The 25,300-nt window shown below is 39.1% G+C and overlaps 2 protein-coding genes across 10 annotated transcripts in view; one reads left to right on the top strand and one right to left on the bottom strand.

The window, feature by feature from the left end:
* The window catches only part of glra3 (glycine receptor, alpha 3), a 46,858-nt gene extending 41,726 nt beyond the window's left edge, over nt 1–5,132 (bottom strand). For all 6 annotated transcript variants that reach the window (XM_088418695.1, XM_088418696.1, XM_088418701.1 and 3 more), the window contains exon 1: nt 4,767–5,132. In XM_088418695.1, the coding sequence (XP_088274821.1) occupies nt 4,767–4,831 (65 nt within the window). In that variant the 5' untranslated portion in view covers nt 4,832–5,132. The remainder of the gene's footprint in view (nt 1–4,766) is intronic.
* Nucleotides 1,137–23,464, top strand: LOC148420735 (docking protein 2-like). 4 transcript variants are annotated; one of them, XM_088418693.1, is made up of 9 exons: nt 1,137–1,367; nt 12,007–12,092; nt 12,229–12,317; nt 13,504–13,582; nt 19,645–19,781; nt 19,855–19,965; nt 20,052–20,121; nt 20,344–20,516; nt 22,124–23,463. In XM_088418693.1, exons 6-9 carry the CDS (start codon nt 19,861–19,863, stop codon nt 23,057–23,059), a joined length of 1,284 nt encoding a protein of 427 aa, XP_088274819.1. In that variant the 5' UTR covers nt 1,137–1,367; nt 12,007–12,092; nt 12,229–12,317; nt 13,504–13,582; nt 19,645–19,781; nt 19,855–19,860; the 3' UTR covers nt 23,060–23,463. The 4 variants fall into 4 exon arrangements, with proteins under 4 accessions (XP_088274819.1, XP_088274820.1, XP_088274818.1 ...); XM_088418694.1 differs by having other exon boundaries at nt 1,137–1,438; XM_088418692.1 differs by lacking the exon at nt 1,137–1,367 and having other exon boundaries at nt 11,787–12,092.
* The last annotated feature ends 1,836 nt before the right edge of the window (nt 23,465–25,300 follow it).

Below are 25,300 nucleotides of genomic sequence, written 5' to 3'. Positions count from 1 at the left end.
CTGGGTTGTTTTGTCACGTTCAATTATCATCTAAAAGTGTGTGCAGTTGCCACCACAATTCATGAGCACATTCCCACTCTTGTCCACTTCAACTTGTGACCAGTACGGAGCTGTTGAATATTTACACATTGAGCTTGAGACTCACGCAGAAAAAATACAGAGAGGAATAAAAATGGTTTGACACACTGTCATGGTTTGACCACTGTCAAAATATTCACCTGAACACAACCAATTTTATTTTTAAACATAACATATTTGGTCCATTAATACATGTGTACCATATTTATTTATTTAAGTATTTATCTATCCAGCCATCCATTTTTAATAGCCGCTTATCCTTACAGGGGTCGCAGGCTTGCTGGTGCCTATCCCAGCTGACTTTGGGCTATAGGCAGGTGACACCCTGAATGGTTGCCAGCCAATTGCAGGGCACACCGGGTCGAACAGCCATTGAGAGAGCCAATCTAAGGACAATTTAGTGCATAGGTGTCAAAGTTAAGGCCCGATGCGGCCCGCCACATCATTTTATGTGGCCTGCAAAATGCTAATAAGGACTTCAAATTTCTGGCAAAAATACCAAATTTGCAAGTAGTCCTCATTTTTTTTTTTTTTTTTTTTTACCAATCCCCTTTTGAACATATTTTACTCTCCTACGATTTCTAAACTACCATATTCCTCCATGTACCTCCGTTACTTTGTGCAATAGTCAACCCTCCCTTTTTTACCTTAATTTGGGTGAATTTTACAAAAACATGCATATAAGTCTACCCCTGATTTAGTGGTTACACATATCATGGCTGATCAATTAAAACACATGCTGTGTGTTATTAAAATAACATAATTACGGTATTTTTAGACACATTTCTTCATTGTGTATGAATAACATACTGTTGCGGTTATGGGGGGGGTGGAAACGAGACAATGCGAGGCATTGTATGCATGCGCGTAGACGCAAATGCTGAAACTATTGTTGCAACAATAAAACGATTTGAAGGGTCAATGTTTTATTTTTTTGACACAGCTGAATATGAATTTGTCAAAAAGCCCTCAAAGTCATTATCCCTATCTGAAACGCCAAATAGCTGCTCCCATTTAAATCCTGGATGTTCTCTCCTTCCTGCTTGTCATTTAAGCAAACATCACACAACGTTACTCTTCCACAGGTAGTCATCTTCGGACTGGTCCAATTTGTTTGAAATGGAGGTCTCCTCCCACCTGCTGACATCCACACGTGCCATGCCACTGCTCTCGCATTTTTGTCTTGAACGGACAAGTCAAGCTGTCTTTTCCTTTTCATGATGGGTCAAATGGGTCAACCGCAAAAATTATCCACAAAGCCTCATTGTTGACAGCAAAGAGGCAATAAGGTGGCGCTTGGCAAAAGTGCATTTGAAAGTGCAAACGCGCTAAAACAGATGTATAGTATATTGAGTTAGAGGTATATATATTAATTTTAAAGCCTTGTAAATGACATGATATTACTTGTTTTGCATTCAAAATTGAATGCTATTCAAACATAGATATGTGGAGAAAATGGTCTAGTTTTGAGTTATGCAGGTATAAGTCGACCCCCCAATATGGGGGTTGATAATGATGGAAAAAAAAAAACTCGACTTGTACACGGAGAAATACGGTAAACGTGTGACGATCGCACATAAGATTTAGTTAACCAAAGTGGTCCTCCGGCAGAAACTACAATGCGGCCGATTATAAAAATAGGTTTGACACCCTTGATTTAGTGTGTCCAATACACCTGCCAAGCATGTTTTTTGAGTGTGGGAGGAAGCCGGAGTGCCCGAAACAATGTATTATATTTCCTCAATATCTTTGAACGTTTTAAAAAAATAAGCACTTATGTTTGCCTTTTTGAAGTTACATTTTGAAAGGCATCTATTAACTTTATTTCAATCTGTAAACCGTTGTGTAATCATCTCCCAGAAGTGGGTGACATCATCAAAATACATCGTATTTATTGGTTTAGATGAGCAAACTTGTTATGTCCTCCAGCATGATGCTTAGGTCAAAACCGGTTAAGACAAAGACCTCCCCCATTCCCCATGTTTGCAAAGAAGGTAAAAAAAAGAAAAAAGATTGCCGTCCAATTATTTAAGAGACAATTTGTTGAGTCAACACAATAACAACACAACAATTTGCCAATCATTATCTGAGCAATTTAGTACAGGGGCCAACAGCAGACTTGATGTCAGCCATGACAAAAAGTGTCATTCCCACGCAGACTGAATCCAGAGGTTGATCAAAAAATGTTGTGACTTTCATTGATGACTACACACGATGCTGCGAGGTATACTTTATGAAACAGAAAATTGAGGTGCTGAGCAAATTCAAGGAGTGTGAGAGAATATTCTCAAATGAGTCTGGTCTGAGCGTCAAAAAACTGAGGACGGATAATGGTGGTGAGTATGCATCAAAGGAATTTCAAGAACTGTACCTCTCACCACAGCAAGTTGTTGTTGGAGAAAGAAAAAAACAGGACATTAGTTGAAGCAGCCAGAAACATGCCGTCACATGCAACGTTACCCAAAATGTTTTTGGGCAGAGGCTGTAGTCACAGTGGCTTACATACAGAACAGTCTGCCCACAGCTGTTCTGAAAAAAGAGACACCCTACGAGAGATGCTATTGAAAGGAGCCTGACATGGGCCACATGAAGGTATTTGGCTGTATTATTTATGCTCATATCCCAGATGAAGAAAGAAGGAAACGGGACAAAAAGGCTGTGACGCTTCTTTTTGTCGTATATATATAAAAAAAAAAGCCAAGGAATATCGCCGTATGATGAAGACAAGAAAAGGAGGATTCTAATCAGCCATGATGTCATTTTTCATGAATCAAACTTTGACTGGATGCAGGAAGTGAAAGTACCCTGCTCAGAGCGACATGAGGACACAGCTGAGAGCCCTTACAAGAAGAGAAAAACTTCCTTCCTATCGTGTTGTCTTTGATGGCTGTGCATTTGCATGCTCGTGAATAAAACTCTTCTAAATAATAAAAAGATAGAGGTCAAAAGAAAATTCAATATCAGCAAGATTATTTGTAATGTTTCGCACCACAGAGAACAGAGTTTTGATCCTTACACAGTAATCTCTCAAAGTCCTGATTCATTTAGTTGGTTTAGCTTGCCGGGGGACTCTTTAATTTGTTAAAAAGGTTTCATAACAAAAGGGAAAAAAAAAAACAATGCGTTTGAATGATTCAATTTCAATGAATGGTTGCAGAGAGAAGTATCAATATGATACTTTCTTATCCTTTTAAACAGGGAATATTTATCTTTTCACGTTTAAATACAATCAAATACTCCCATTGTGAGTTTTATATTTTTACTTACACTTTAACATAATTCCATATTTGATGGCATGTCGTACAGTAGTTATAGTCTTACTTGATAAATGCTAATAAGTATTTAAACAAACTTCCTTGCTCACAAAACCTTTTCTGTGTCCTTGCATTACGAGAGTAATATCATTGAATGTTTTTGATAGTGTGGTCGTTTTCTGACGTTCTTGCTAACTTACTTAGCGAGTACAAACCAATGAAAAACATATGCCAACTTAAAACCAAGCACATTATTTACTTGTTACCAAATTTTAGTCAATTCACAGTCAAAATGTCCTTTTCGGGTCATTTCAAACCAAATCTACACCAATTTTTTGCCGATCGGATTTTTCGAAATGGGTCTCAAATGACAGCACTGTAGCACTGTAAATGTTAGTAATCAGGTGAGAAACTCAACGCCAGTTCACACTGGTAATTAATATATTAGAATGAGAAAATAAGAGGCTTTTGTCATGCACACATGTGGGAAACATTGCCCCTTTGTGATAAGATGATAACGTGCTTGATTTGACTTGAAAAATGTGCTTGACTTTTTAAATGTTAATATTGCCGGTGAGCACCTTAATCAATTGTGGCAATCATGATCGTGATTAAAACTCAATTAATTGTGCAGCCCTACTTGATTTGGAAAAAAAATCGCATTTCAGTGTGTAACAAAAATTGCAATTAAATTTTTTGTTTCTTAAATCTTTCAGCCTTACGGCATTCTTTCCCGCCTCCCTCTGCCTCCAAAAATGTGCTCCAAACTGCAGTTAATTGTCATATAGTAGAGATGAATGAATGAATGGATGGATGGATGGATGGATGGATGGATGGAGGGAGGGAGGGAGGGAGGGAGGGAGGGATGGAGGGAGGGAGGGAGGGAGGGAGGGATGGATGGATAGATAGATAGATAGATAGATAGATAGATAGATAGATAGATAGATAGATAGATAGATAGATAGATAGATAGATAGATAGATAGATAGATAGATAGATAGATTTGGTAGGTATGATGTGTGAAATGGGGAAAAAATAGACAAATACAGTTGAAAGCAATATTTGCACCGGAAAATGAACGGCACCGTTACATTTAAAATAGACAAATTAAGTTGAAAGCAATATTTGCACCGGAAAATGAACGACACCGTTACATTTTTCGTAGTAAGTAGTGTTATATCATTGCCTTCTACTCCAGCAATCAGAATGATTGAAATAAAAAATCAATTGATTTTTGGTCAATATTGTTGTCCATCTATGACAATTTTATTCTTAAAACGTGTCTTCTCCAAAAAGAGAAATATAAAAAGAGTTTGTGACGGTCCTTAAAAAACAAACAAACAAATAAATAAATAAAATAAACGTTGTCAGTCAGGTCAACTTGTACTCGGTCTTCTCTAGCTGTGGCGTGAATTTATTTGACTAGCCTCTTACCTGATAAACAGCGACAGTCTCCAAACGAGTATGAAGACTCCAGCACAGTAGTTCTTTCTCCTCATGGCTCCAGCTACTTTCGGACAGACCCGTCCCGTCTTCCCGCAGAGTTGGGCGCTATCAGCAGTGAAAACAGCTCGTGCTCCTTGCTGTAATTTAAAAAAGCGCTCAAAACATGCTACGCAAGCCCAGGATTCCCCAAAATTACATGATTCCGTGTTTTCACATCAATAACACTAAGTTGCGCATGACGCATAATTATAAAGGCAACAACAACAACAACAACATCGACCAAAAGGTTAACGCGAAAAAAAAGGACCAGTGCGCGCCAGCAGTACATCCTCATCTCTCTGCCCTTGCATCGCCCCAACTAAGTACAGACGCAGAAAGAACCGCCTACTTGCTGGCATGATTGACAGCCCCCGGAGCCAATCATCTTATCCCAAACTGAAGCGCATCTGAAACGAGAAGGCCAGCGAACTGGAGCTAATTCCGCACACACCGATGCATCGTCTCCTCAGTAATGGGTCTCTGTTGCTCTCCATCCTGCTGGCCTGACGTCTTCCTCCGGTTCTTTCCATTTGTTTCTTCCTCCATCTGGCTCAGACACACGTTCTCATTCCGCTCTACTGGGCAGATGAACATTGAGACACATGTGGGTGATATTCCCTATCGTAAAGTAGCCGAAGTTGATGTAAGTTTAACATATGTGGCCAAAGTGTGAAAGGGAAAAGCTGGGAAGTTGAATGAAGTCACATTTACAGTCACGATTATTTTAATGACTGTAACCCCATTGAAAGCAGCAAGATTGCAGCAAGCACCATTTACAGTATGCCTTTCCTTCAAACCATATTCGAGCTAACAGCCTTTTGAAATAGTGATGTCAAAACATTTTTTTAAAACTTTGGCACACAAAGGGTTAAGTATGAGCGTAAGAAAAAGCATCTAGAAAAAAAGTCAATCTATGCTCATGTACTGTAAGCTATGAAGAAACTCATAAAATATACTTTGCACCGCACTTAATGGAGAGGAACTAGTGAATCAGTAATCTATCTTTACAATCTTTTCCATCACTAGCATAACTCATTTCTACCAATTGGCCAATTTGGATGCGTTAAATTCCCACCAAAAACAAAGAGCCTAAAGGCGAGGCGCTCAACTAACCGGTGGATCTACGTTCCTGCCCCCACCTATCAAAGAAAGAACGAGATCCCGGATACTAGTGGCCGAAATGAGTGTCCTCCGCAGGATGTCTGGGATCTCCCTTAGAGATAGGGTGAGAGAGTCATTCATCTAGGAGGCGCTGATTTTTAAGCCACTGCTCCTGCACGGACGTGCAGCTGACCAGCCATCATCTCAGGTTAAAGCCTGGAGAAAGCACGGCTCATTGACCTCCGTGAAGATAACCAAAATTGGACAGCAGTTTCGCTTGCCCGGTTGTGAGTCCGGGCCCACCTCTGAAGTCAGGCCTGGAGGTGCGGCTCACTGGCGAGCACCTGTGGCCGGATCTGCACCCATGGAGCCAGGCTGTACACAAACCAAAAAAGTGATATTGTGTCCACCTTCCCAGAGGCTCAACAACGGAAACAGGAGTGCCTTGTGAGCAGAGTGCTGGCAAAAGGCCGAAACATCGATCCTCAGCTGCAGAAGCTAGCTCTAAGAACATGGAAGGTCACCTCTCCAGCAGCGAAGGAGCTTGAGCTAGTGTGTGAGGTAGAAAATCTCAGACAAGACATAGCCACACCTGCCTTCACACACAGCTGGGATCAGTCCTTTTGAGACGGGGTGGTCCATCTTCCACTCTGGAGTTGCCAAAAGTGATAGGCTCAGAGCAGGTGCGGCCACATTTATTGTCCCCCGGTTCTGTGCCTGTACATTGGGGCTCACCCGAGTGAACCAAACGGTAGCCTGCCTCAGCCTTTTGGTATGGGGAAAGGTACTGACTGTTGTTTGTGCCTATGTACCTAACAGCAGTTCAGTTGGAGTCCTTGGACGGTGTCCTGGAGGTTGCTTCCTCTGGGACTCTGGGGACTCCCTTGTTCGGCATAGGGACTAGGGAAAAGGGTGGCATGCCCTTTCCGATTCGAGAATGAGATCACCAGTGAGGGCGGTATGGAGCAGGACGAAACAGGAAAAAGACAGGTGGATTTGGTGTAGTGTCTGTTGTGATGTGAAGGCTGTATTGTTTTGTCATGGTGAAGAAGACAAAACTCACTATTTACCAGACAATGTACGTTCTGATGCACACCTATAATTGCAAGCTGTGGGTCAAAAGATTAACATCCTGGATACTAGCGGCCAAAATTAGTTTTCTCCACAGGGTTTCTGGGCTGTTCCTTATGATAGGGTGAGAAACTCGGGCATCAGGAAGGGGGTCAGGCAAGTGACTGCTTCTACATGTTGAAAGGAACCAGCTGAGGTGGTTCTGGAATCTGGTTAGGATGCCTACTGAATGCCTCCCATGTGAGGTGCTTCGGCTATATCGGGGAGGATCCAGGACGCTCTGATGGGAGTATATCTCTTGGCTGGCCAGGGAACTTCTGAGGATTCACCCAGAGAAGTGGTGCGATATGGCTGGGAATATGTGGTCTTGGCTTCCCTGCTGAAGCTTCTACACCAGCAGATGTTGGATGTATGGATGATTATATTTAGGGATCAGTGATTGTGGGTTTTGTAACTGAACAAAACCGTTCGTCTTCCCTCATCCTCATCTTCTTAATGTGAAAGATATGAATTAAACATTAGGTTCAGGGTATTAGAGTCGCACGATGAAATTTTTAACATTTTCTGTCAGCTGCCTACTACTCCCTGCACCTGCTCTGATCCAGCTACCTAAATATGGCAAGGTCATACAATACAATGACATTCTAAGATTACATTTAGATTGACTGTGGACTATGAATTCAGCTGTAAAAGCTACCTGTTTCAATCCATCTCAGGGGGTGGCCATTTTTCTACTCGTTGTCGACTGAAAACGAAATCTGAGTTCCTCGGGTCTTAGTTAACGACCGGTCACGGCTCAGCTTGTGAACATCATGTTTTCAAACTCCCTAAATGTATTCTCCTTTGCAAGATTGATTAGTCGCCCCATTTTTTCCCCTTGGTTGCAATTTAGTGTTTGCGGCCAATAAGAAGGCTACCCTTTTGGTTGTCCCATAGGGAGCTAAGTGCTTATCTTGCTATGAGCTACACGGTTTGCCCTGCTCTACAAAGGTGTGACATGTCAGCACTGATTACGATCCAAACATTATGTAATCACCGCAGTATGAATTTGTATAAGAAGCTGGACTAAAATGATGAAATATAAGAAAAACCCCAAAGAGTCAAGGTAGATTAAACCAATCCTAATTCAGCCTGTGTCACTCTTGCTCAGGACCTTTAAGGAACGCGGGACCAGCTGCCAACCTCTGTCAACCGCAAAAAACGGGCTGTGGCTCTCAAGGACCACACTTGGCCCCCTTTTGCCTTTGTCTGTGAAAGGGTGCTTTGCAAAACCTTCTGATTATAATGCTTTGCAAATTGTTCTGGGTATATTTGCACTAGACTCCAACGATTCACACTATTCTGTTTACACTGTTAACAAGCACCTTAAGTATACTTCTGTACTGGACTTATGTGTATCTTGTGTACTTTATTTCTCATATTTTATATCTCGACTTGAGGATACTGCTGGTAATGTGAATTTCCCTACAGGGATGAATAAAGTATCTATCTATCTATCTATCTATCTATCTATCTATCTATCTATAAGCCTTGATGTTGGCTTCTACAAAGAACCCTCTAAGAGTTTATGCAACAACATTTTATCAAGAACAAATGTAATGTAAACATAGATAAGATTTTTTTTACCCATTCCCACGGGTACGGGACCTTTGAGCTTTCCGAATTTCCTGTTTGAAGTGTGACAGATGTCACATTTGTCTTGACAATTAGGCCAGTGCCTCTGGCCTCAACAAACCCCCTTTCGCTCATAGTACACATCCTGAAGGACTCAGAACACATCAACCATTTTATTCCAATCTAGTGTTACTTTCCCTCTGACACTCCCAAGGCTGAAATCTCTGGTGAGCAAATTTTCTCTGAAAGTGAGGATAATGTGAGGACATAACGCTTTTGCATAATCTGCATGCTGACATTGGCATTTACCTCAAAGCATGCCGTGCTCACACACACAGCCCGGAGCGTGACTGTTGACTCTAACCAAGTCCTTTTATAGCACAAAAAAGTCAGAATATGTTTTTTATCTGTATTCTGCTAGGAATACTGCCAAAATCTTGTAGCTGAACTGATCGTATATTTTGTAGTCGTAATGGGCAATTTAATCTGTCATAAATGTGTCCATTTTGCGATTTAGACAGAGGAATTTTGTATGGGTGTGTACATTATCCACTTTCTGGGAGTGTCACGTCATTGCGACAGATATATCAACATTTTTACTGGCCCCTTGCAATTTTGCACGTTAATATAGTGCCGTGAAAAAAGAGAGGAGACAGTCGTGCCAAATTGTGTGACAGCCTGCTTAACTTGTGGACATAAATAGCATGAGAGGCTAAGGAGAGAGCGGGAGAAACAGAGAGAGAATGCATTATTAACTCACCTCATTACAGCTCACGGTTAAACACCAAGAGTACCAAGGAAGGCAATAGGAATAAAAAAAGGAGTTTGACAGTTTTTAATGTCTCTGATATTTTGTTTTTACTTTAAGATTAATCAAATGAATCGTTTTCATTTCTTCGTGTTCATTGAACAATTGCACTCAAACGGAATGACAAAATCCGCATAGCAAAAATAGCTGTTTGATCATAAAGGAGGCATAGTCAAAACTGTCCTACCCTTAGGTTGTATCAACAACAATCACCAGCAGCAAAAATGCATACCACAAGACTTGACAAGTACCTATCTGTTCATCGTTGTTTGGAATTATGCTCTCATCTGTGTTTGTTTCATCTATGGAATGATAACATGTAGCCTGAATGTATCTATGTAAGAGAAATGCCAAGAGAAACAAATGATGGCGGACAGCATGTATCCCAAATAACAAGGCCTTCAAGCACATAATGTAGTCTAAGTGGATCTCTAAAGGTGACCTTGCTCTGAGGGTACAATGAGCCTCATCCAAGCCATTCTACAACTGACAGTGAAATGCTGAACATGTTAGATATTCACTCACACGCATGTACTTACAGACATGCAAAGACACACATACACTGACATGCACAGAAGCGCAACATTGCTTTGCTTTTTATACGCCGCGAATAAAACAAGGTGTTTCATCCATTTATCTACCCTATTTTTGATCATTCTTCAAAAGAAGCGTCTCGTCAGTCTACTTTAGTTGTCATGAGCCATTTACATTAACCCAAAGTTATTACTACGTCTAAGGATTTGCTTCAAATTGTTGTTTGGCAAAACAGGAAAATATCCAAGAATCCCTTTGTTGAGTAAGAGCAATCAAACATTCAATGCGGATTCTCTTGAAGTCAGAGAGCAGAAACTATTGTACTTGTAGCCTAATTTATTTAAGAAAGACATGCTTTATCACTTAAAATATATTTCCAAGAATATATTCAATCCTGTTTCTCCAGAGTTGACAAAGCATGTAGAGAGGCAATTAAACACCGTGTGATGAACTTTCAAAAGTCAGTGAGCTTGACATGTATTGTCCTTTTAACCCTTACTTCTTTCCTAGGCAGTAAACAATCGTCTTCATCATGCGGAAGTGTTGCTCGTTTGGAGGACAGTATCCTGCTTATACTTGGTTTTATATTTTACAAATGACCCTCCTATTGAATTGAAAATGATCGCATTTCTTCCAGACAGTGTGAAAAGGTCACTACAATAATGTTAGAAAAGGTGTCATATGTTACAATGACCTCACTGTTATATGTAAATATACTATAAAATCACATTTGTTAATTAAGATTCCATGACACAGAAAAAGTCAATCTGTCAACATGATGGTAATTTATGAGATATGAGTCTTTCTGGTTGAAAGACCTCGTGACCCACAATTTAAATGCTCTCCTTGCCTCGCATATGTAAAGTAGGACACTGACATCCCCATGTTGTCTGAAGATGGCATCCTTTTCCTTTCCAAGATCATCTAGGGAATGCTTGTCCACTGCTCCTTTGCGTCCTATGTTTTGTCAACATACCATTTTTCTTATGCCATGCTCAAAATACAACTATATCTTTAACTACACAGAGTCTAAAAAAAAAAAAAAAAAAAATCTAGATGAGTGTTGTAATCATGTAACCTACATTGAGTTATTCTAAAAGTTAGCCATTTTAATTGTATTTCTTTTTATATATTTACTCCATTTGCTTTGAGTTTTCAAAATGGGTATCCAATAATCCCTCATTTTTTGTGGCGGAATTTTCATGGGAAAATCATTTATACTTTGCATATTTTAGAACAGATTTTACTGCAGTACTCACATTTCCTTAAATCATAAATGAACAAACCTTATACAGTAACTGTCATTTTATCCCTTCCCTTCCCATCCCTTTGGCTGTAGTCTCACAGTCGCGGTTATATTAGCGGCGCCCAGAAGTCACATTAAAGTGAAGCCTGTGGTGGTCCAAACATGAGAACAGTCAGAGTTTACACTTGAAATTCCAATTCATTACAAAATAAATCTAGGTAAGAGAGTGCTGCTCTTTCCTCCTCGTCCTTCGTGTCAACCTAACCTGCGTGTGTGAGTTTCATAAAGTAGACGGGGATTCCTACAAGACCATCGACCAATAAGGGCAGGAGTTGTAATCTGCCCCCGCCCCAAATTCTGCCCTCTGGTCAAAGGTCGCGCCGGGAGCCACACACCGGTTAGGTTACAAACAAAGAGGAGGAGAAAGCAGCGTTGTACCGGCACACTGAAAATTTCTTACTATGATTTCTTTTGTAATACATTAGAATTTCAAGTGTAAACTCTGATTATTATTACGTTTGGTCAGCTACAGGCTTCACTTTAATGAGATTTCCGTGCGGCACTAATATAACCACGGCTCTTCGTGAGACTACAGCCAAAGGGATCGGAAGGGATAACACTACAGTTACTGTACACCATTGAATAATTTAAGATTTAAGTACATTTGTGTACTGCAGTAGTTTGACATCCAAGGAGTGCCTGTGTCAAGTGGATTTACTGTATAGTTATCTCGTCTGTTTGGCATACAGGAAACCTTCATCAATCTTTGCAATACAGCTTTTTTTCACATTCTATAAAATGTTTATACTCTCCAGGGTTGTCACAAGCCAATCTCAATCAACACCTAAGCAAAAGGGGGGACCTACCTCTGATCATTGGCCAGTCAATTCCAGCACAATAAGTAAGAGGAAAAGTGGAGGCATGTAAAATTTGCAAAAAGCAAAGAAAAAAAATGATATAAAGGAAATATTTATGACAGATGTACGGTATATTATGGCTCTCAAATACTGTTGACGTGCGTTTTACCATTTCCCCAGCTCAACAGCACACTTCCAGGTGAGGATCATGTTACAAGCATTCCTGAATAAAGGCACGCCCTGCCCAAACAGGAGGGATAAAGGCGAAGGTGAGCCGCTCATGTCTTTATACTTAAGATTGGTAATAATGTTTTTGCTTCCGTGATGGACTCCCACATGAAAACGGGGAAGGTTTACCTGCAACCTCGCAAAGCTGGCAAAGTAAGTACTGAGTTGTTTGAATGCATCGTGTCGGTTTACTGACTTCAAGTGGAAAAGATCTATTCTTTGTGACAAAGTCAGCCTGTCAATGTTCTAATGTTCAGTTTGTATTTGACAATGGAAACTAATCAGTTCTCACGTAAAATACGAGGGACAGTTGTGCTTCATTGGAGCAACATTACTCATTTTTCTGATTGAATTTATACATTTGTCACAGTTCAATTATTACTATTTGCTTCATTGAAAGTCTGTAATGAACAGTTGTCTTTTTTTTTTTTTGGAGGAGGAGGCTGGGGCAGGGGATATGTACAGCTGTGTTGTGCAAATAAGCAAGCAGGAGCGGAGCCAAAATGAGCATGTTGAAACACATCCAGCTTCTGTAACAGAGATTCTTGTGTAGTGCTGAGTATTGTGTCTTAAAAGTGTATTGCGATATATTGCCATTCAGCGAAGGCATATTGTGATATACTGTATTGGGCAATGTTTGTTAAAAAAAATAAAATAAAAACAAAATCTATGGCATATTAATTAAAAATGACTGAAACAAAACACAAGGAAATAATTAGGATTTACTAAATCTATTTATTCTTCTTCAGAAGTCACACATCTTCGACTTCTATGAGCACATATTAAACATTCTTTTTTGAAAAATAATGTCCACATTTTTTCATTTCAAGAATCCCCATGACGGTATGATGGTATTATGGTATTGAAATTACAGCTCTGAAACATATAATTTAAAAATCTTGATTGATAGATAGCCATTTTTCTTCATTAAACAAACTTTTATTTTCAAACAAAATAAATAATACAGCATTCGTTACAAGAACAAACATTTACCATGCTAAATTAAAATAAATATGTAAATAAAATCAAAACAAAGCATCCAAACAGATTTTGTTGACAACTAAACATATAGCATTGTGAGACAGCAAACAACATTGGAGAAAACATCATCTGTCCTTTGACTGGACATCTAAACTAGTACTATCACTGAACCACAACATTTAAACAAATCTGTTGTCTCTCTTGTTTTCAAAGTATTTATCTATGTATTGTTCTCTTTTCTTTTAGAAATGGAAGCCAGTGTTATTGTCGCTGTTTCCACCCAGCAACAATGAAGCTGGTCGATTGGAGATTAACTTTATAGGAGGTACACTAATCTCGCCTTTTTTGTGTTTTTGTTTCCAAAATCTTTCAATTCATCCTCTATAGTTTTAGTATAAACATACTGTACAGTATGTGCGGGGATCAGAGAATACATATGCTCTTAAATATTTGGCATAGTCATCTTTCAAATGTCCATAGCAACCAGAACCATAGGAAGAAGATAAGGATCGGAAATGTTTAGGAAATGTTGCATGACGACTGGAAAGTAAATTTTGATAGCAGATAAGGGCACCATCTGAGATTTGACAACTAAAATCTGGGGAAGTGCGATATCCTTGACAGATAAAATTGTTGCCCAAAATGTTTCCATGAAGTTTAGAATTAATTCTTTTGCATCATTTACCAAAGTTTGCTGGTTTTACTTATGCTACCTTGTTTGTGTGTGTGTGTGTGTGTTCATTTTTGCTTTTATGTCATAATGGAGTACACCTCCTGAGATAATGAAAATCTCTGCGTGAACCAATTTTTCTCGTGGGGACTGAAGACAGGTCCTCACGGCCACAAACACTGCAATCAATAGAAAAAAAAAAAAACCTCTCCTGCAATTTGCAGAAAAAAAGTGGTCCCCAGAAGGCTGTTTTTCATGATGTGCGTTGCTACTTGTCATATACATAAGTGATGCTGTCAGAACTTAAAAAAATAAATAATAATAATTTAAAATAAATATCTAGGAAATTTTATGAAGTCCAAATTACAAATCGTAGTTTAATATGAGCAGAACATCATGATTTTTCTTTACTATTAATTGAATATGAGCGAAACAAAAAAAAAACACAAATATATTAAAAATGAAACAATAAATTAATGAAAGGCTTGGAGTCACCAAAACAAAGAGCAATGACAATCGATCAGTCATTTCAATGTCTCCCTATTTTTCTTGACCTCTTCATGCTCAAGCTTTTCTCTTTGCACTGAGATATATATATATATATATATATATATATATATATATATATATATATATATATATATATATATATATATATATATATATATATATATGAGTAAATGAATTTAAACTGAAATTGACTTTTTTTTCATTATAGTTATTATAATGACTGTAGTTTATTATAGTTATGATAATGATGTCAGGTTATGTTAGGCCAGCAGTGGAGCCCTTGCTGGCCCTGATGAACCACCACTGGGGTAACACAGTGCCCCAAGTGGTCAGATAGCGTACTGCAGTGTATATTTACACCACGGGGACCATTTTTCCTTCATTGTGTGTGTGTGTGTGTGTGTGTGTGTGTGTGTGTGTGTGTGTGTGCGCACACCCTTGGTTTTTGCCATATGGTGGGATCAAATCCCAGGTTTTACTGCCTTTGTGTGCACTTGTGGGAGACATTTTGATGGACTCCACAAGCTCAGACCTCTTTTTGAGGCTCAAGACTTTGATTTAGAGTATAGGTGTTCACTGGATTTTGGTTGAGGTTAGGGCAAGGTTTAGATAATCTGTTGTGATGGTTAAAGTTAGGGGCGAGGAAATGCATTATGTCAACGGGATGTCCCCACCACGATAGAAAAGGTCTCTGTGCGTGCGTGTTTAGGTGTTTGTGCGTGTGTGCATCCACATGCATGTGTGTATGTGTGTGTCTGTGTGTGTGTGCATGCATCCACATGCGTGTATGTGCGTGTGTGTGCTGTGCATGTGTGTGTGTGTGTGTGTGTGTGTGCGTGTGCATGTGGGAGTGAGAGAGAGAAAGGGGGGAGCAACAAAAACATGCATGCAGCAGCAGGGTGAGCAGCAGAAGATGTAAAGTAAATTTGACAGCTTAAATAGACCCCAGGATTGTGGAGATGGAGTTATATAAGATCACCGGATGAACATTCTCTTGTTATCTGTTTGCACTTGCATGCGTGCGTCACTGGTATACACATTACATATGATGAGTCCAATAATCTCGCAAACAATCACATATAAAAATTAAAACACGAGAGAACACAAAGTAAATTCAAATGCACCTGGCAGTTTTACTAAGATGTGGGCAAACAAAAGCAAATGCTTAAATGCACATATTAACTCAGAGGAGAATCATTTAAGAGAGATTTTATCAATGATGATGTATACGGCTCCCAATGGATATAATAAACACAAAATCTCGCATATTCTTGGGAGCAGTGAATTTGAAACATTCACACATGGTGAGTTGACCCAAAAGTGTCCAAGTGGCTGCCAATATAAGTCATGCTTAATTTCTATGCCAGTGTGTCTATAGATAGATAGATAGATAGATAGATAGATAGATAGATAGATAGATAGATAGATAGATAGATAGATAGATAGATAGATAGATAGATAGATAGATAGATAGATAGATAGATAGATAGATGGATAGAGCTTTTTATCTAGGGCTATATTTCCATTAACAATGCAAGTGTGCTGGGAAATTAATGCATTCATCTTTAATTTGTGGCAATACAAGCCTCATTCACCTGTTTTAGACAATTTGGCAGACCACACGGTACACCATTCTTGTTCCAGTCAACCAAGTTTCTTTCCACATGCCCCCAGTGCACCTGCCAATTTGAAGGCTGTGGACAAGAGTGGATTACAACTCCTGCCCTCATTTGTTGACGTCACGGCGGGAGTCAATCATACTTCGTATAGGAACGACTGTTGCATCTGCAGCTACAGTCAACTTGTCTTTATTTGACATGCAGGAAACCTTCATAGTACATCTGGGATAGGCACCAGCATGCCAGGGACCCTGGTGAGGATAATCGGCTACAGAAAATGGATGGATGGATGGATGGATGGATGGATGGATGGATGGATGGATGGATAAATGGGTCTGATGTTAGCAATTTTGGAGATGATTGTAGAGGTAAATCACTAGAAATTCTTATCCGTCTCGCTGTATTGCCTATCATTTCATCATAGACTGTATGTGCAGTTATACTTTCTCAGTTGCCTGTGATCAGCATTGTTTACATAATTCCCACAGGACATTCACTTTATTGTTTTCACTCACTTACATGTGAACGTGTCCCGGTGGAACTTAGAAATTTATAAGCCATATTCAGCACAGATGTTCCAGTGCACAAAGCTGATTGCTTGCCGTTCAGTCGATTTTGTCCTCGCTTCCAACTAACACCCTCTTCAAAGGCCATCAAAAGCCATTTCCCTTCAGTATTGTCATGAGGTCTGAGATACAATTTCTTCTGTTCTTTCTTCTGTTCATATATATATATATATATATATATATATATATACACACACACATAAAAGTAAAATATAGAGTTAGGCAATTTTAAATCTTATTCTTGGTCAGGAATAGAGCACAACAAACTAAGAAAAAATAATGGTTGGAGAGGCTTGTGCATTCAAACTCTTCTTCTTCTAGCTCTTCTTTTCTAGGTTCTTGACTGATGCGTGCTTGTGGATTAATAGATTGTACAGGCAGGGTGTCCTGAACCTGGAGGTTTCTCTCTTCCTCATGAAAATATTGAAACTATCCTATTCATGCCATTGGCCCATTTGTCACTTGTACCCTATTGAGTCGTTCTTCCCATACAGAGGCTTCTGAGAAGGAACGATTGAAATGGACCTTGCCTTCACTGCTAAACTGAAGAGCTCACAAGTCATGCTTTGTCAGGCCAAACATGATAACAGGGAAAATTCCACTTGAAATTGAATTTATAATTTATAATAACAGCGCTCTGTTTTGTTGTCAGCGTATTGCGCACATTCTCAGTATCTACAAGACACGTGATAGGCAGTTACTGTATAAGGGTTAAAAATTGAATATTTAAGTAAATATATGTACTGCAGTAATCATCGTCCCAAATACAAAAAGTATAAATAATTTTCACATGAAAAAAATTAAAATTCCAATTTACCTGATTTCACTTTTGCTGGGTTTTTTCAGTCCCCATCAACCGCATTAACCTGCACGTCTCCATCTTGGGAATTGTATGGATTCACAATGCAGTTCATCAAAGCCTCTTCTGCAGACATTTTCTGTTCCCTTGAAACAGGAATTGTGACTTTAAATCTTTTATCAACCATTTCTGAAACTTCTGATTTGAACCGATGCCTCAGGAGGTCAAGTAGTATGTCTAGTAACTGAAAGGACATCTGTTTAAATCCTGCTTTTTTCCATCTTGTGCTGTTGTGTCCTTGGGTAACACACTTGACACAACTTGCCCCCAGTGCAACTCACAGTGATGTGTGGCTAGTCGAATGTTTGGTAGTGTCAGACAGGCTGTAGGCGCTCACTGGAAGTCACGCCTCTGTCAGTGTGTCCCAGGGCAGCTGTGGCTTCTTATTTAATGTACCGCCACGAATGCGAGTACGTGAATAAGTCATTCCCTGCGAGAGCTTTGAATGTTTGATAGCAAAAAAAAGCACAAAAAAATCAAATCCATTATTATTATTATTGAGATGCAATTCTACCACTGTCTGTACGCTCACATTTTGTATTGCACAAACCAAGAACACATTAAATCAACAACACAATCACGCTGTTGTGGCATATGAGATTTAAATGTTTTAACATTTTGGAAAGAAGAAGAAAAGGTGTGCAATTGTATTGTGCATTTTACAGATGTTAACATGTCAAGGCACGGGAGCTCATCTTTCTCTCATTAAATGTTTTGGACAACATATAGAAGAGGCATTTTTCAGCTTTAATGTAGGAAAGTCAACTTCTGGCATTTGGAAACAAAGAGCTGTATTTTATCTAAAAATAAATCATTCAAATGTCAATGAACAAATTTGCCTACTGCAATATGCATAGTAAAATGTGGCTGGTGCAGATTATACTGGTGATGGGAAAATGAAGTTTCATAAAAAGCACTTGTCATAATTTTTACTCTTCTAGAAGGTGCTCTTGGTTTAAAACTGAAGGCTAGTGCGATGGAAATGTATTAAATGGCCACTGCATCTTTAAACCAACAGTGCCATCTTGAGAAGCAAAAATTATATACAGTGATTCCTCGCTACTTTGCGCCTCCACTATCATGCCTTCCGTGCATCGCAGATTTTTTATTTTTTTTAACTATATTACAGAGAGACGCACTGTGAAGGTTCCCTCCATGCCAGACAGACGAGTTACCTATAAATGCAATTGACATGGGCACTCCTTGGACGTGGAACTACTGCAGTACACATATTTACTTGAATCTTAAATTGTTAAAACTTATACAGTACAGTTACTGTACTGTTATCCCTTCCCGTTCTCATCCATTTGGCTGTAGTCTCACAGAGAGCCTCGGTTATATTAGCGGTGCCTGGAAGCCTAACTAGAGTTAAGCTTGTAGCTGACCAAACATGATAACAATCAGAGTTTACATTTGAAATTCCAATTTATTACAAAATAAATCTAGGTAAGAGATTTGTAACGCGCCACTCCTGCGCTGTTCTCCTCCTTCCTATCATCCTAGCAGCGTGTGTATTCCATGAGGGAGATGGGCACTCCTGTTTTGGTCTACCTCACAGGCGGGAGTTGGGGCGTTAATAACTTACAACTCCTGACCTCATTAGTTGATGGTCGCGCCGGGAGTCAATCACGTGTCTTATAGGAGTGTCTGTCTCCCTGATGAAAGTCTTGTTAGGGATACCAAGAGAGGAGTGCCCCTCTCCCTCATTCCGGGCACTGTTAATATAACCGTGGCTCTCCGTGAGACTACAGCCAAATGGATGGGAACGGGAAGCGACAACAGTACAGTTACTGTACTGTATAAGGTTTAATAATGTAAGATTCAAGTAAATATGCGTACTGCAGTAATATTTGTCTTAAATATGTAAAGTATAATTAATGTTCACATAAAAAAGACAAAAAAACAACCTCAAATACCCATGAAAATTTTGTCGGGGGGTGGGACTGATACTACTTTACAGCTTTTCACTTATCGGGGCATTTCGAGTCCCCATTAACCGCGAAAAATGAGGGATTACTTTCGTATCATAAGTTTTTAAATTGCTCCTGATAGAACACATTAAAATCCCTCTTCAGGTCATCACTCCCTTTAAAAAAATTCTTACAGACATTGCAATGAATTCAGGCACAGTGTCTAAACCTTTGTGCTCATTTCATGTTGCAGGTGATGGTGGAGGAAGAGATCATGTTGCAGCATTGAAGAGACACCACCAACCTCAAGAGACCAAGGTCAAAGTAATCCAACTCTCGGACCTTGGAAGCGTTCTGAGACTCCCACCAAATGCTGAAGCCTGTCCCACGGTGCCTGGAAATATCTTGCAGGATTTCCACAAACTGAACTATATAGCTGATTTAAAATGTTACCTGGTTTCAGGAAAACATGTCAGCTTTTTGTGTGGAGTCAAAAGAGAGAACAATGGTGTTCGCTACGCAAAAAGCCGACTGCGTGGACTGGGTAGAGAAACTTTGTCACAAAAACATTCAGGTCAGAGCAGAAATGATATTGTTTGATTCCTCTCTAAACCAAACTATTTCGGGTCGTGTTAATTGGCGATTCTTCTCTCTCCTCAGAAGAGCGCTGGCTCAGAAACAAGTCAGCTTCATATGGAAGAAAATCAAATATATACAACAACACATGACGGTAACCTCAAGTATTGTGCTTTTAGATTTTGTCATCAAATACCACCACCCAAGCAAACACTGTGACATTTAAGATGGAACCTTTTGTTTTAACGTTATGTTTCCAGTAGGATAGAACAAACTTTTGGTAACTTGCTCATCAAGTATCAGGAACAGTAAAGTATTAGGAATATTATTATTCTGTACCGTGGCATTTCACACAGCCTTTGTCCCATGTTTTCAGCCGCTGACTTCTGCGTAGTGGTGCAAAGAACGGATGCAGCAATACGTTGTGGACTGCAGGGTTCATACTGGCTACAGGTTGGACGAATGAACCTCCTTCTGATGGATATTCAGAAGGTCAACATTGTTAGACAATGGCCATATGAATTGCTGAGGCGTTATGGTAACGATAAGGTGAGTGTTTTCAAATGTCTAAATGTCGTAATTATCAATAATTCGAGGACAATGAACATTCAATTGAAATACAGGCTACATGAAAGAAGAGAATATCTTTCCTGTTTCACTTCAACTAAGCAAAAGAAACAGCAGTAAGATTGAGAATCACTTCTTACCTATGTTGTTGATTTTTTTTTTTTTTTTTCACTAGCTGTACCGACCCAATATCTTGGCCCAGTAATACAAAAGGGATGACACTGGTTCGTTTTATTCGACTGAGAAATAATTTGTCTTTTTTATTCCGAACTATGCCACTTAAAAGAAAAAAAAAATCCATTGTGTCGTCATCCCAATGTACTAGTACCCCAACAAGACGTACAAATCTCCATTGCAGCCAAATGCTAAGATGAACAGAATTTGAGCTGTGAATTTTTGAAAGTCCATTTTTAGACATTTACATGGGTCTTAATTTTGCCCCCTTGTCCCAGAGGGTTCATCTGATAAACTTGGGAACTGAGAAAACAACTGGAAAAAAAATCTTGACTATTCAAAATACTATATGATGGGGGCGGGGCATCACATTTTACTTTTCATATTTCCTTTACCACGAAAGACAAATAGCTACTTTTGCATCTAAACAAGTCTAAAAACACACGAAACTTTGCAAAGGGCAAGGCTAAATCATAGATTTAGGGTAATTCGGTACCGTATTTCTCTATGTACTAGTCAACCACCCCTTTATTACTTCAATTTGGGTGAATTTGACAAAAGCGCGAGTCTATCCCTGATTTAGTGGTTACGCCTTTCATGGCTGTCCAATTAAAACACAAGGTGTGTGTTATTTAAATGACTTTTAAATGCATTTTTTCATCAAATATGAATTACATACTGTTGCTGTTATTGGGATTTGAATTAATGTTATACAAACAAATGGGTCTGGTTTTGAGTTGTGCGGGTAAGTTAACGCCCCTGCTAAACATATGACAATAAAACTAGGGGTGAAATAGAATTCTTATGGCAACGGTTTTGTTTTTAGATGCTATATACATAGAGTTGAAATGAAATGTAGAGTACAAAGTTGTAGATGAATTATTTATTCAAAGTACTTTGAAATTGATATGTTCTAACAACAGACGGGCCTTGTACTGCTGTTAGAAGCATGAAAGTAGGCAAAATCCCATTGAAATGCTCATACCGTTGATGACGATAAAGTCGTTGTCCATCGTTCCCAAAACTTACTACTAAATCCTAAACTTGCCAAAAATCCTCGGGTCATCTGCCAAGCACTGCACGTTTTCTGCATCTTATTTAAGCCCATGTGGGTTTACTTCTTCCATTCCCAAAACATGCATGGTATATGTATTGGGCTCTCCAAATTACTCTTAGATGTGCTTGTGAGTGGTCGTACCCGAAAACAGCTGGGGTAGGCTCCAGCATGCCACATTCCCTCATGTGGATAAGCAGCTATTGAAAGCAGATATGTGAGCATGTCTTTCACAATATTAAACCTCTATAACCTAATCTGTTTTGAATATGGGTTTATTATAGTTGTATCTTTTTTGAATGGTCATAATTTGACATTTTATTGTAACATGTTCCTTTTTTTTCTTCCCTTCCTTTACCAGCTGACCTTGACCATTGAAGCAGGCAGAAGATGTGAAAGTGGTCCGGGAACGTTCACCTTTGAAACACAACAATCTGAGACTATTTTCAACCTGATTCAGAGCACAATCAAGGAAAAGACTTTATCTGTGACGTCGGCTACCCTTAACCAGGATGACGACAAAGGTTTGCCACCCAAAATCCAAGCGAATTCTCCTCGCCCTGACAAATTGGACATGACCAGAATGGCATCCATTCTGGAAAATCCAAGGTTACAGACAAAGACACCTGCTCTGAAAGAGGACAATAAGGGATGTCGAGAAGATTTGGCTGATTCATCAGAAAATCAAACATTACATCCAGCTCCAATTACCCTCATGCCTCTCCCAATGGTCCCATTTTGCGGCAAGCTCTCTGGAAATCTTCATGGTTCCCAACCTGAAGCTGAATATGCCGACCCAGCCGACTGCATCCGAAATGTAGCAGAACCTCAAGATACAATGTCTCATGTCTATGTAGACCCCGCAAGTGTTCTCCCCCTTCATCCTCCAAGTTCTAAGGAAACTATCGATCCAGTTTCCAACTCCTTCACACCACATCCCTCCTTGATCATCAGTCACCCAGATTCAGTTTATTCAGAGGTGTTTGACAAAGTCACCCTGGGCAACAATGAGCCAAATGCCAAATGGCGTGAACAACGTACTATCCCTTTTACAGACGATGAACCGATTTACAGTGAACCTGTGAACAAGGAAGATGATGTTTCTGAAACTAAAGTTGAAACCAAACCAGACCCATTTGCCCACCTCTATGCTCAAGTGAATAAAACACCGCTATCACGTAGTCCCTCTTCAACCCCGCCCTCCTCCTCGTCATCATCCTTAGCCAGCAGCATCGCTGCTACAAAAATCGTTGGCACACTTGATGACGTGATCTATGAGAACTTGGGCATCATTTAGCATTGTTGTTCATTGCATTATGGAACACTCTCAAAACTGAATAGCACAACTGTCTTAAAACTGCACACTGGAAATTTAAAAAATACACGTCCACATTGTTATGTTCAAATGAGTCCACTGTATGTTTTCCATCTACTTTATACCTTTCTAAATAAACATGTCTCTCGATATGGGAGGAAAAAAAGCAGTGTGAGGCAAGAATGAACTTAACTGATTTCTCGCTGGTTATGTGGTTGGTAATTTTCTAAGAGACACCCCATCCAGAAGTGTGCAAGTTGGTTGTTATAAAGACTCGATAACCATGACTCACAGTGAAGAGCTGTTCAAAAAACGTCATACTTACGATAACTACCTTAATGGGACGAGCTGGGGGGCATCAATTGGCTGTTAGCTGCTAACAGCAGCTTGTGTTAGCTGAGGTTGTTGTTGCATTATTTTCAAGAAAAGAAGCGAGCAAGCTGAACCTCTGTCTGAGTCCATGCTTGCTCACACACATATATTTTATAAAAGTGAGAGGATCATGTAAAAGTTATTCAATTAAGATTTCACCAGTTACAGAACACTGAAAAGTATTCCATTTGACTTGTTTAATAATTGCGCTCTTTTGGCATATACACACAATCATTAAGTTGGTGAAACATCGATGCTGCTTAACTTCAGGTATTTATGGTGAAATGAACTTGAACTGCGTCACGAAGAAAAGGAAAAACAACTGCTTTGAGCGCATTCAACACTATGCTGAATAGACGTTTACTGACTGTTCACAATGTGGGAAATCTGAAACATGCTTAATTTAACATGCAACAAATACAGTGTTACAACGTCCCTGATTTACGTTATTTTCATGTCGCAACCTGCAATAATGAGTTTTTTCATTCTCTCTTTATGACATTTTCCCAGATTTGCGACAAAAACAACTGTCATGACCATCGTAGGTTTTCTGAATTTGTGTGTTTTGCCTCCATCTTCTGGCGTTTTGTGTAATTGCACTTATTTACTACTGCCGTCTAACTGCTTCCATGCAACACGTGACGACAATGCTGGTCTGCTATTGGTCAGCGTCTCCTCACGGAGATGGTGGTCTGCTATTAGTCGGCCTCACTTGTTTCAAAATGGCGGAACGGTAAAGCTTTGTTTGTTTGTGAGTGGTTACAAAACCGTATTTATAGTACATTTTACTGCTTAATTCAAAGTTGAAAGGGTGAGCAATGGGTCCCAAGATTGCTAGTGATGTTAAAGAGAGAAGTAAGAAGATGATCTATATGGAAACGATGCTGGAGATAACCCTTATTAGGGCATATGGGCATAACAAGTGCCACTCAAAGGTAAATAAATCTTTCATATATATATATATATATATATATATATATATATATATATATATATATATATATGTGTGTGTGTGTTATGATGTTTTCTGATTGTATACACGTATATTATATATACGTAGCACTTATATCTATACTATTTTTATACAATTTTTTAATATTTATGTACAATTTCGATGTTTTTACCTGGGGTTCTAAACGCATTAGCTATTTAACATAGGTTTGGATTTCCCGTCATACAATGAATTCGCCTTACGACCCCAACCGCGGAACAGATTAATGTCTTAACACAGGGGCCCACTGTTTGTAATTTACCGATATGAAAACAAGAAAAATTGAACAGTTTTCAAGAGATGAGATTTATTAAATTTTACCATCATTTTTTACATTGCTGCCAATGCGTTGCTGCGTCCTTTACACGGTGACATAGAAAATAACAGAATTTGACCCAAAATCAAGAGGTGCATTTTAAACCCAAATGGTCATATATTTGGGGGATTACGGTATTTAAAATCTAGACACAACTACGATGATCTGGTTTTGTTCATGTTAATACCCCTAGAGGACAGTATTGCCTGGGGAATAGAGTTCTATGGCTTGATGTTACGTTAATGTGCGGTATACAAGAGAATAAGCGTGCAAAACGAAACTATGCACACATTGAAAAAGAGTAACACTTTTGTGAATCATTGACTTAATTTGAGGAGAAATTTTCAAATTTTATGGAGCATTTTTTTGCAGCTTCACCCCAGCGATTTAAACCGAGGGGTTTTCTTAAACATTAATATGACATTAGTAACTATTGTTTTTATTTTTTATATACAGTACTCAATTTGTATTTCTTTTTTTTTTTTTTTTTAATTCACCCGGTGACGGTGCGTGTTTGTTTCTTGATAATAAACGTCGAGATGCC

The sequence above is a fragment of the Hippichthys cyanospilos genome, chromosome 7 (genome assembly GCF_059441005.1).
Source record: "Hippichthys cyanospilos isolate Australia breed blue-spotted pipefish chromosome 7, RoL_Hcya_1.0, whole genome shotgun sequence".
NCBI classification, from domain to species: domain Eukaryota; kingdom Metazoa; phylum Chordata; class Actinopteri; order Syngnathiformes; family Syngnathidae; genus Hippichthys; species Hippichthys cyanospilos.
The sequence above is the reverse complement of the archived record's forward strand: the minus strand, read 5'-3'. Positions and strand labels throughout refer to the sequence as shown.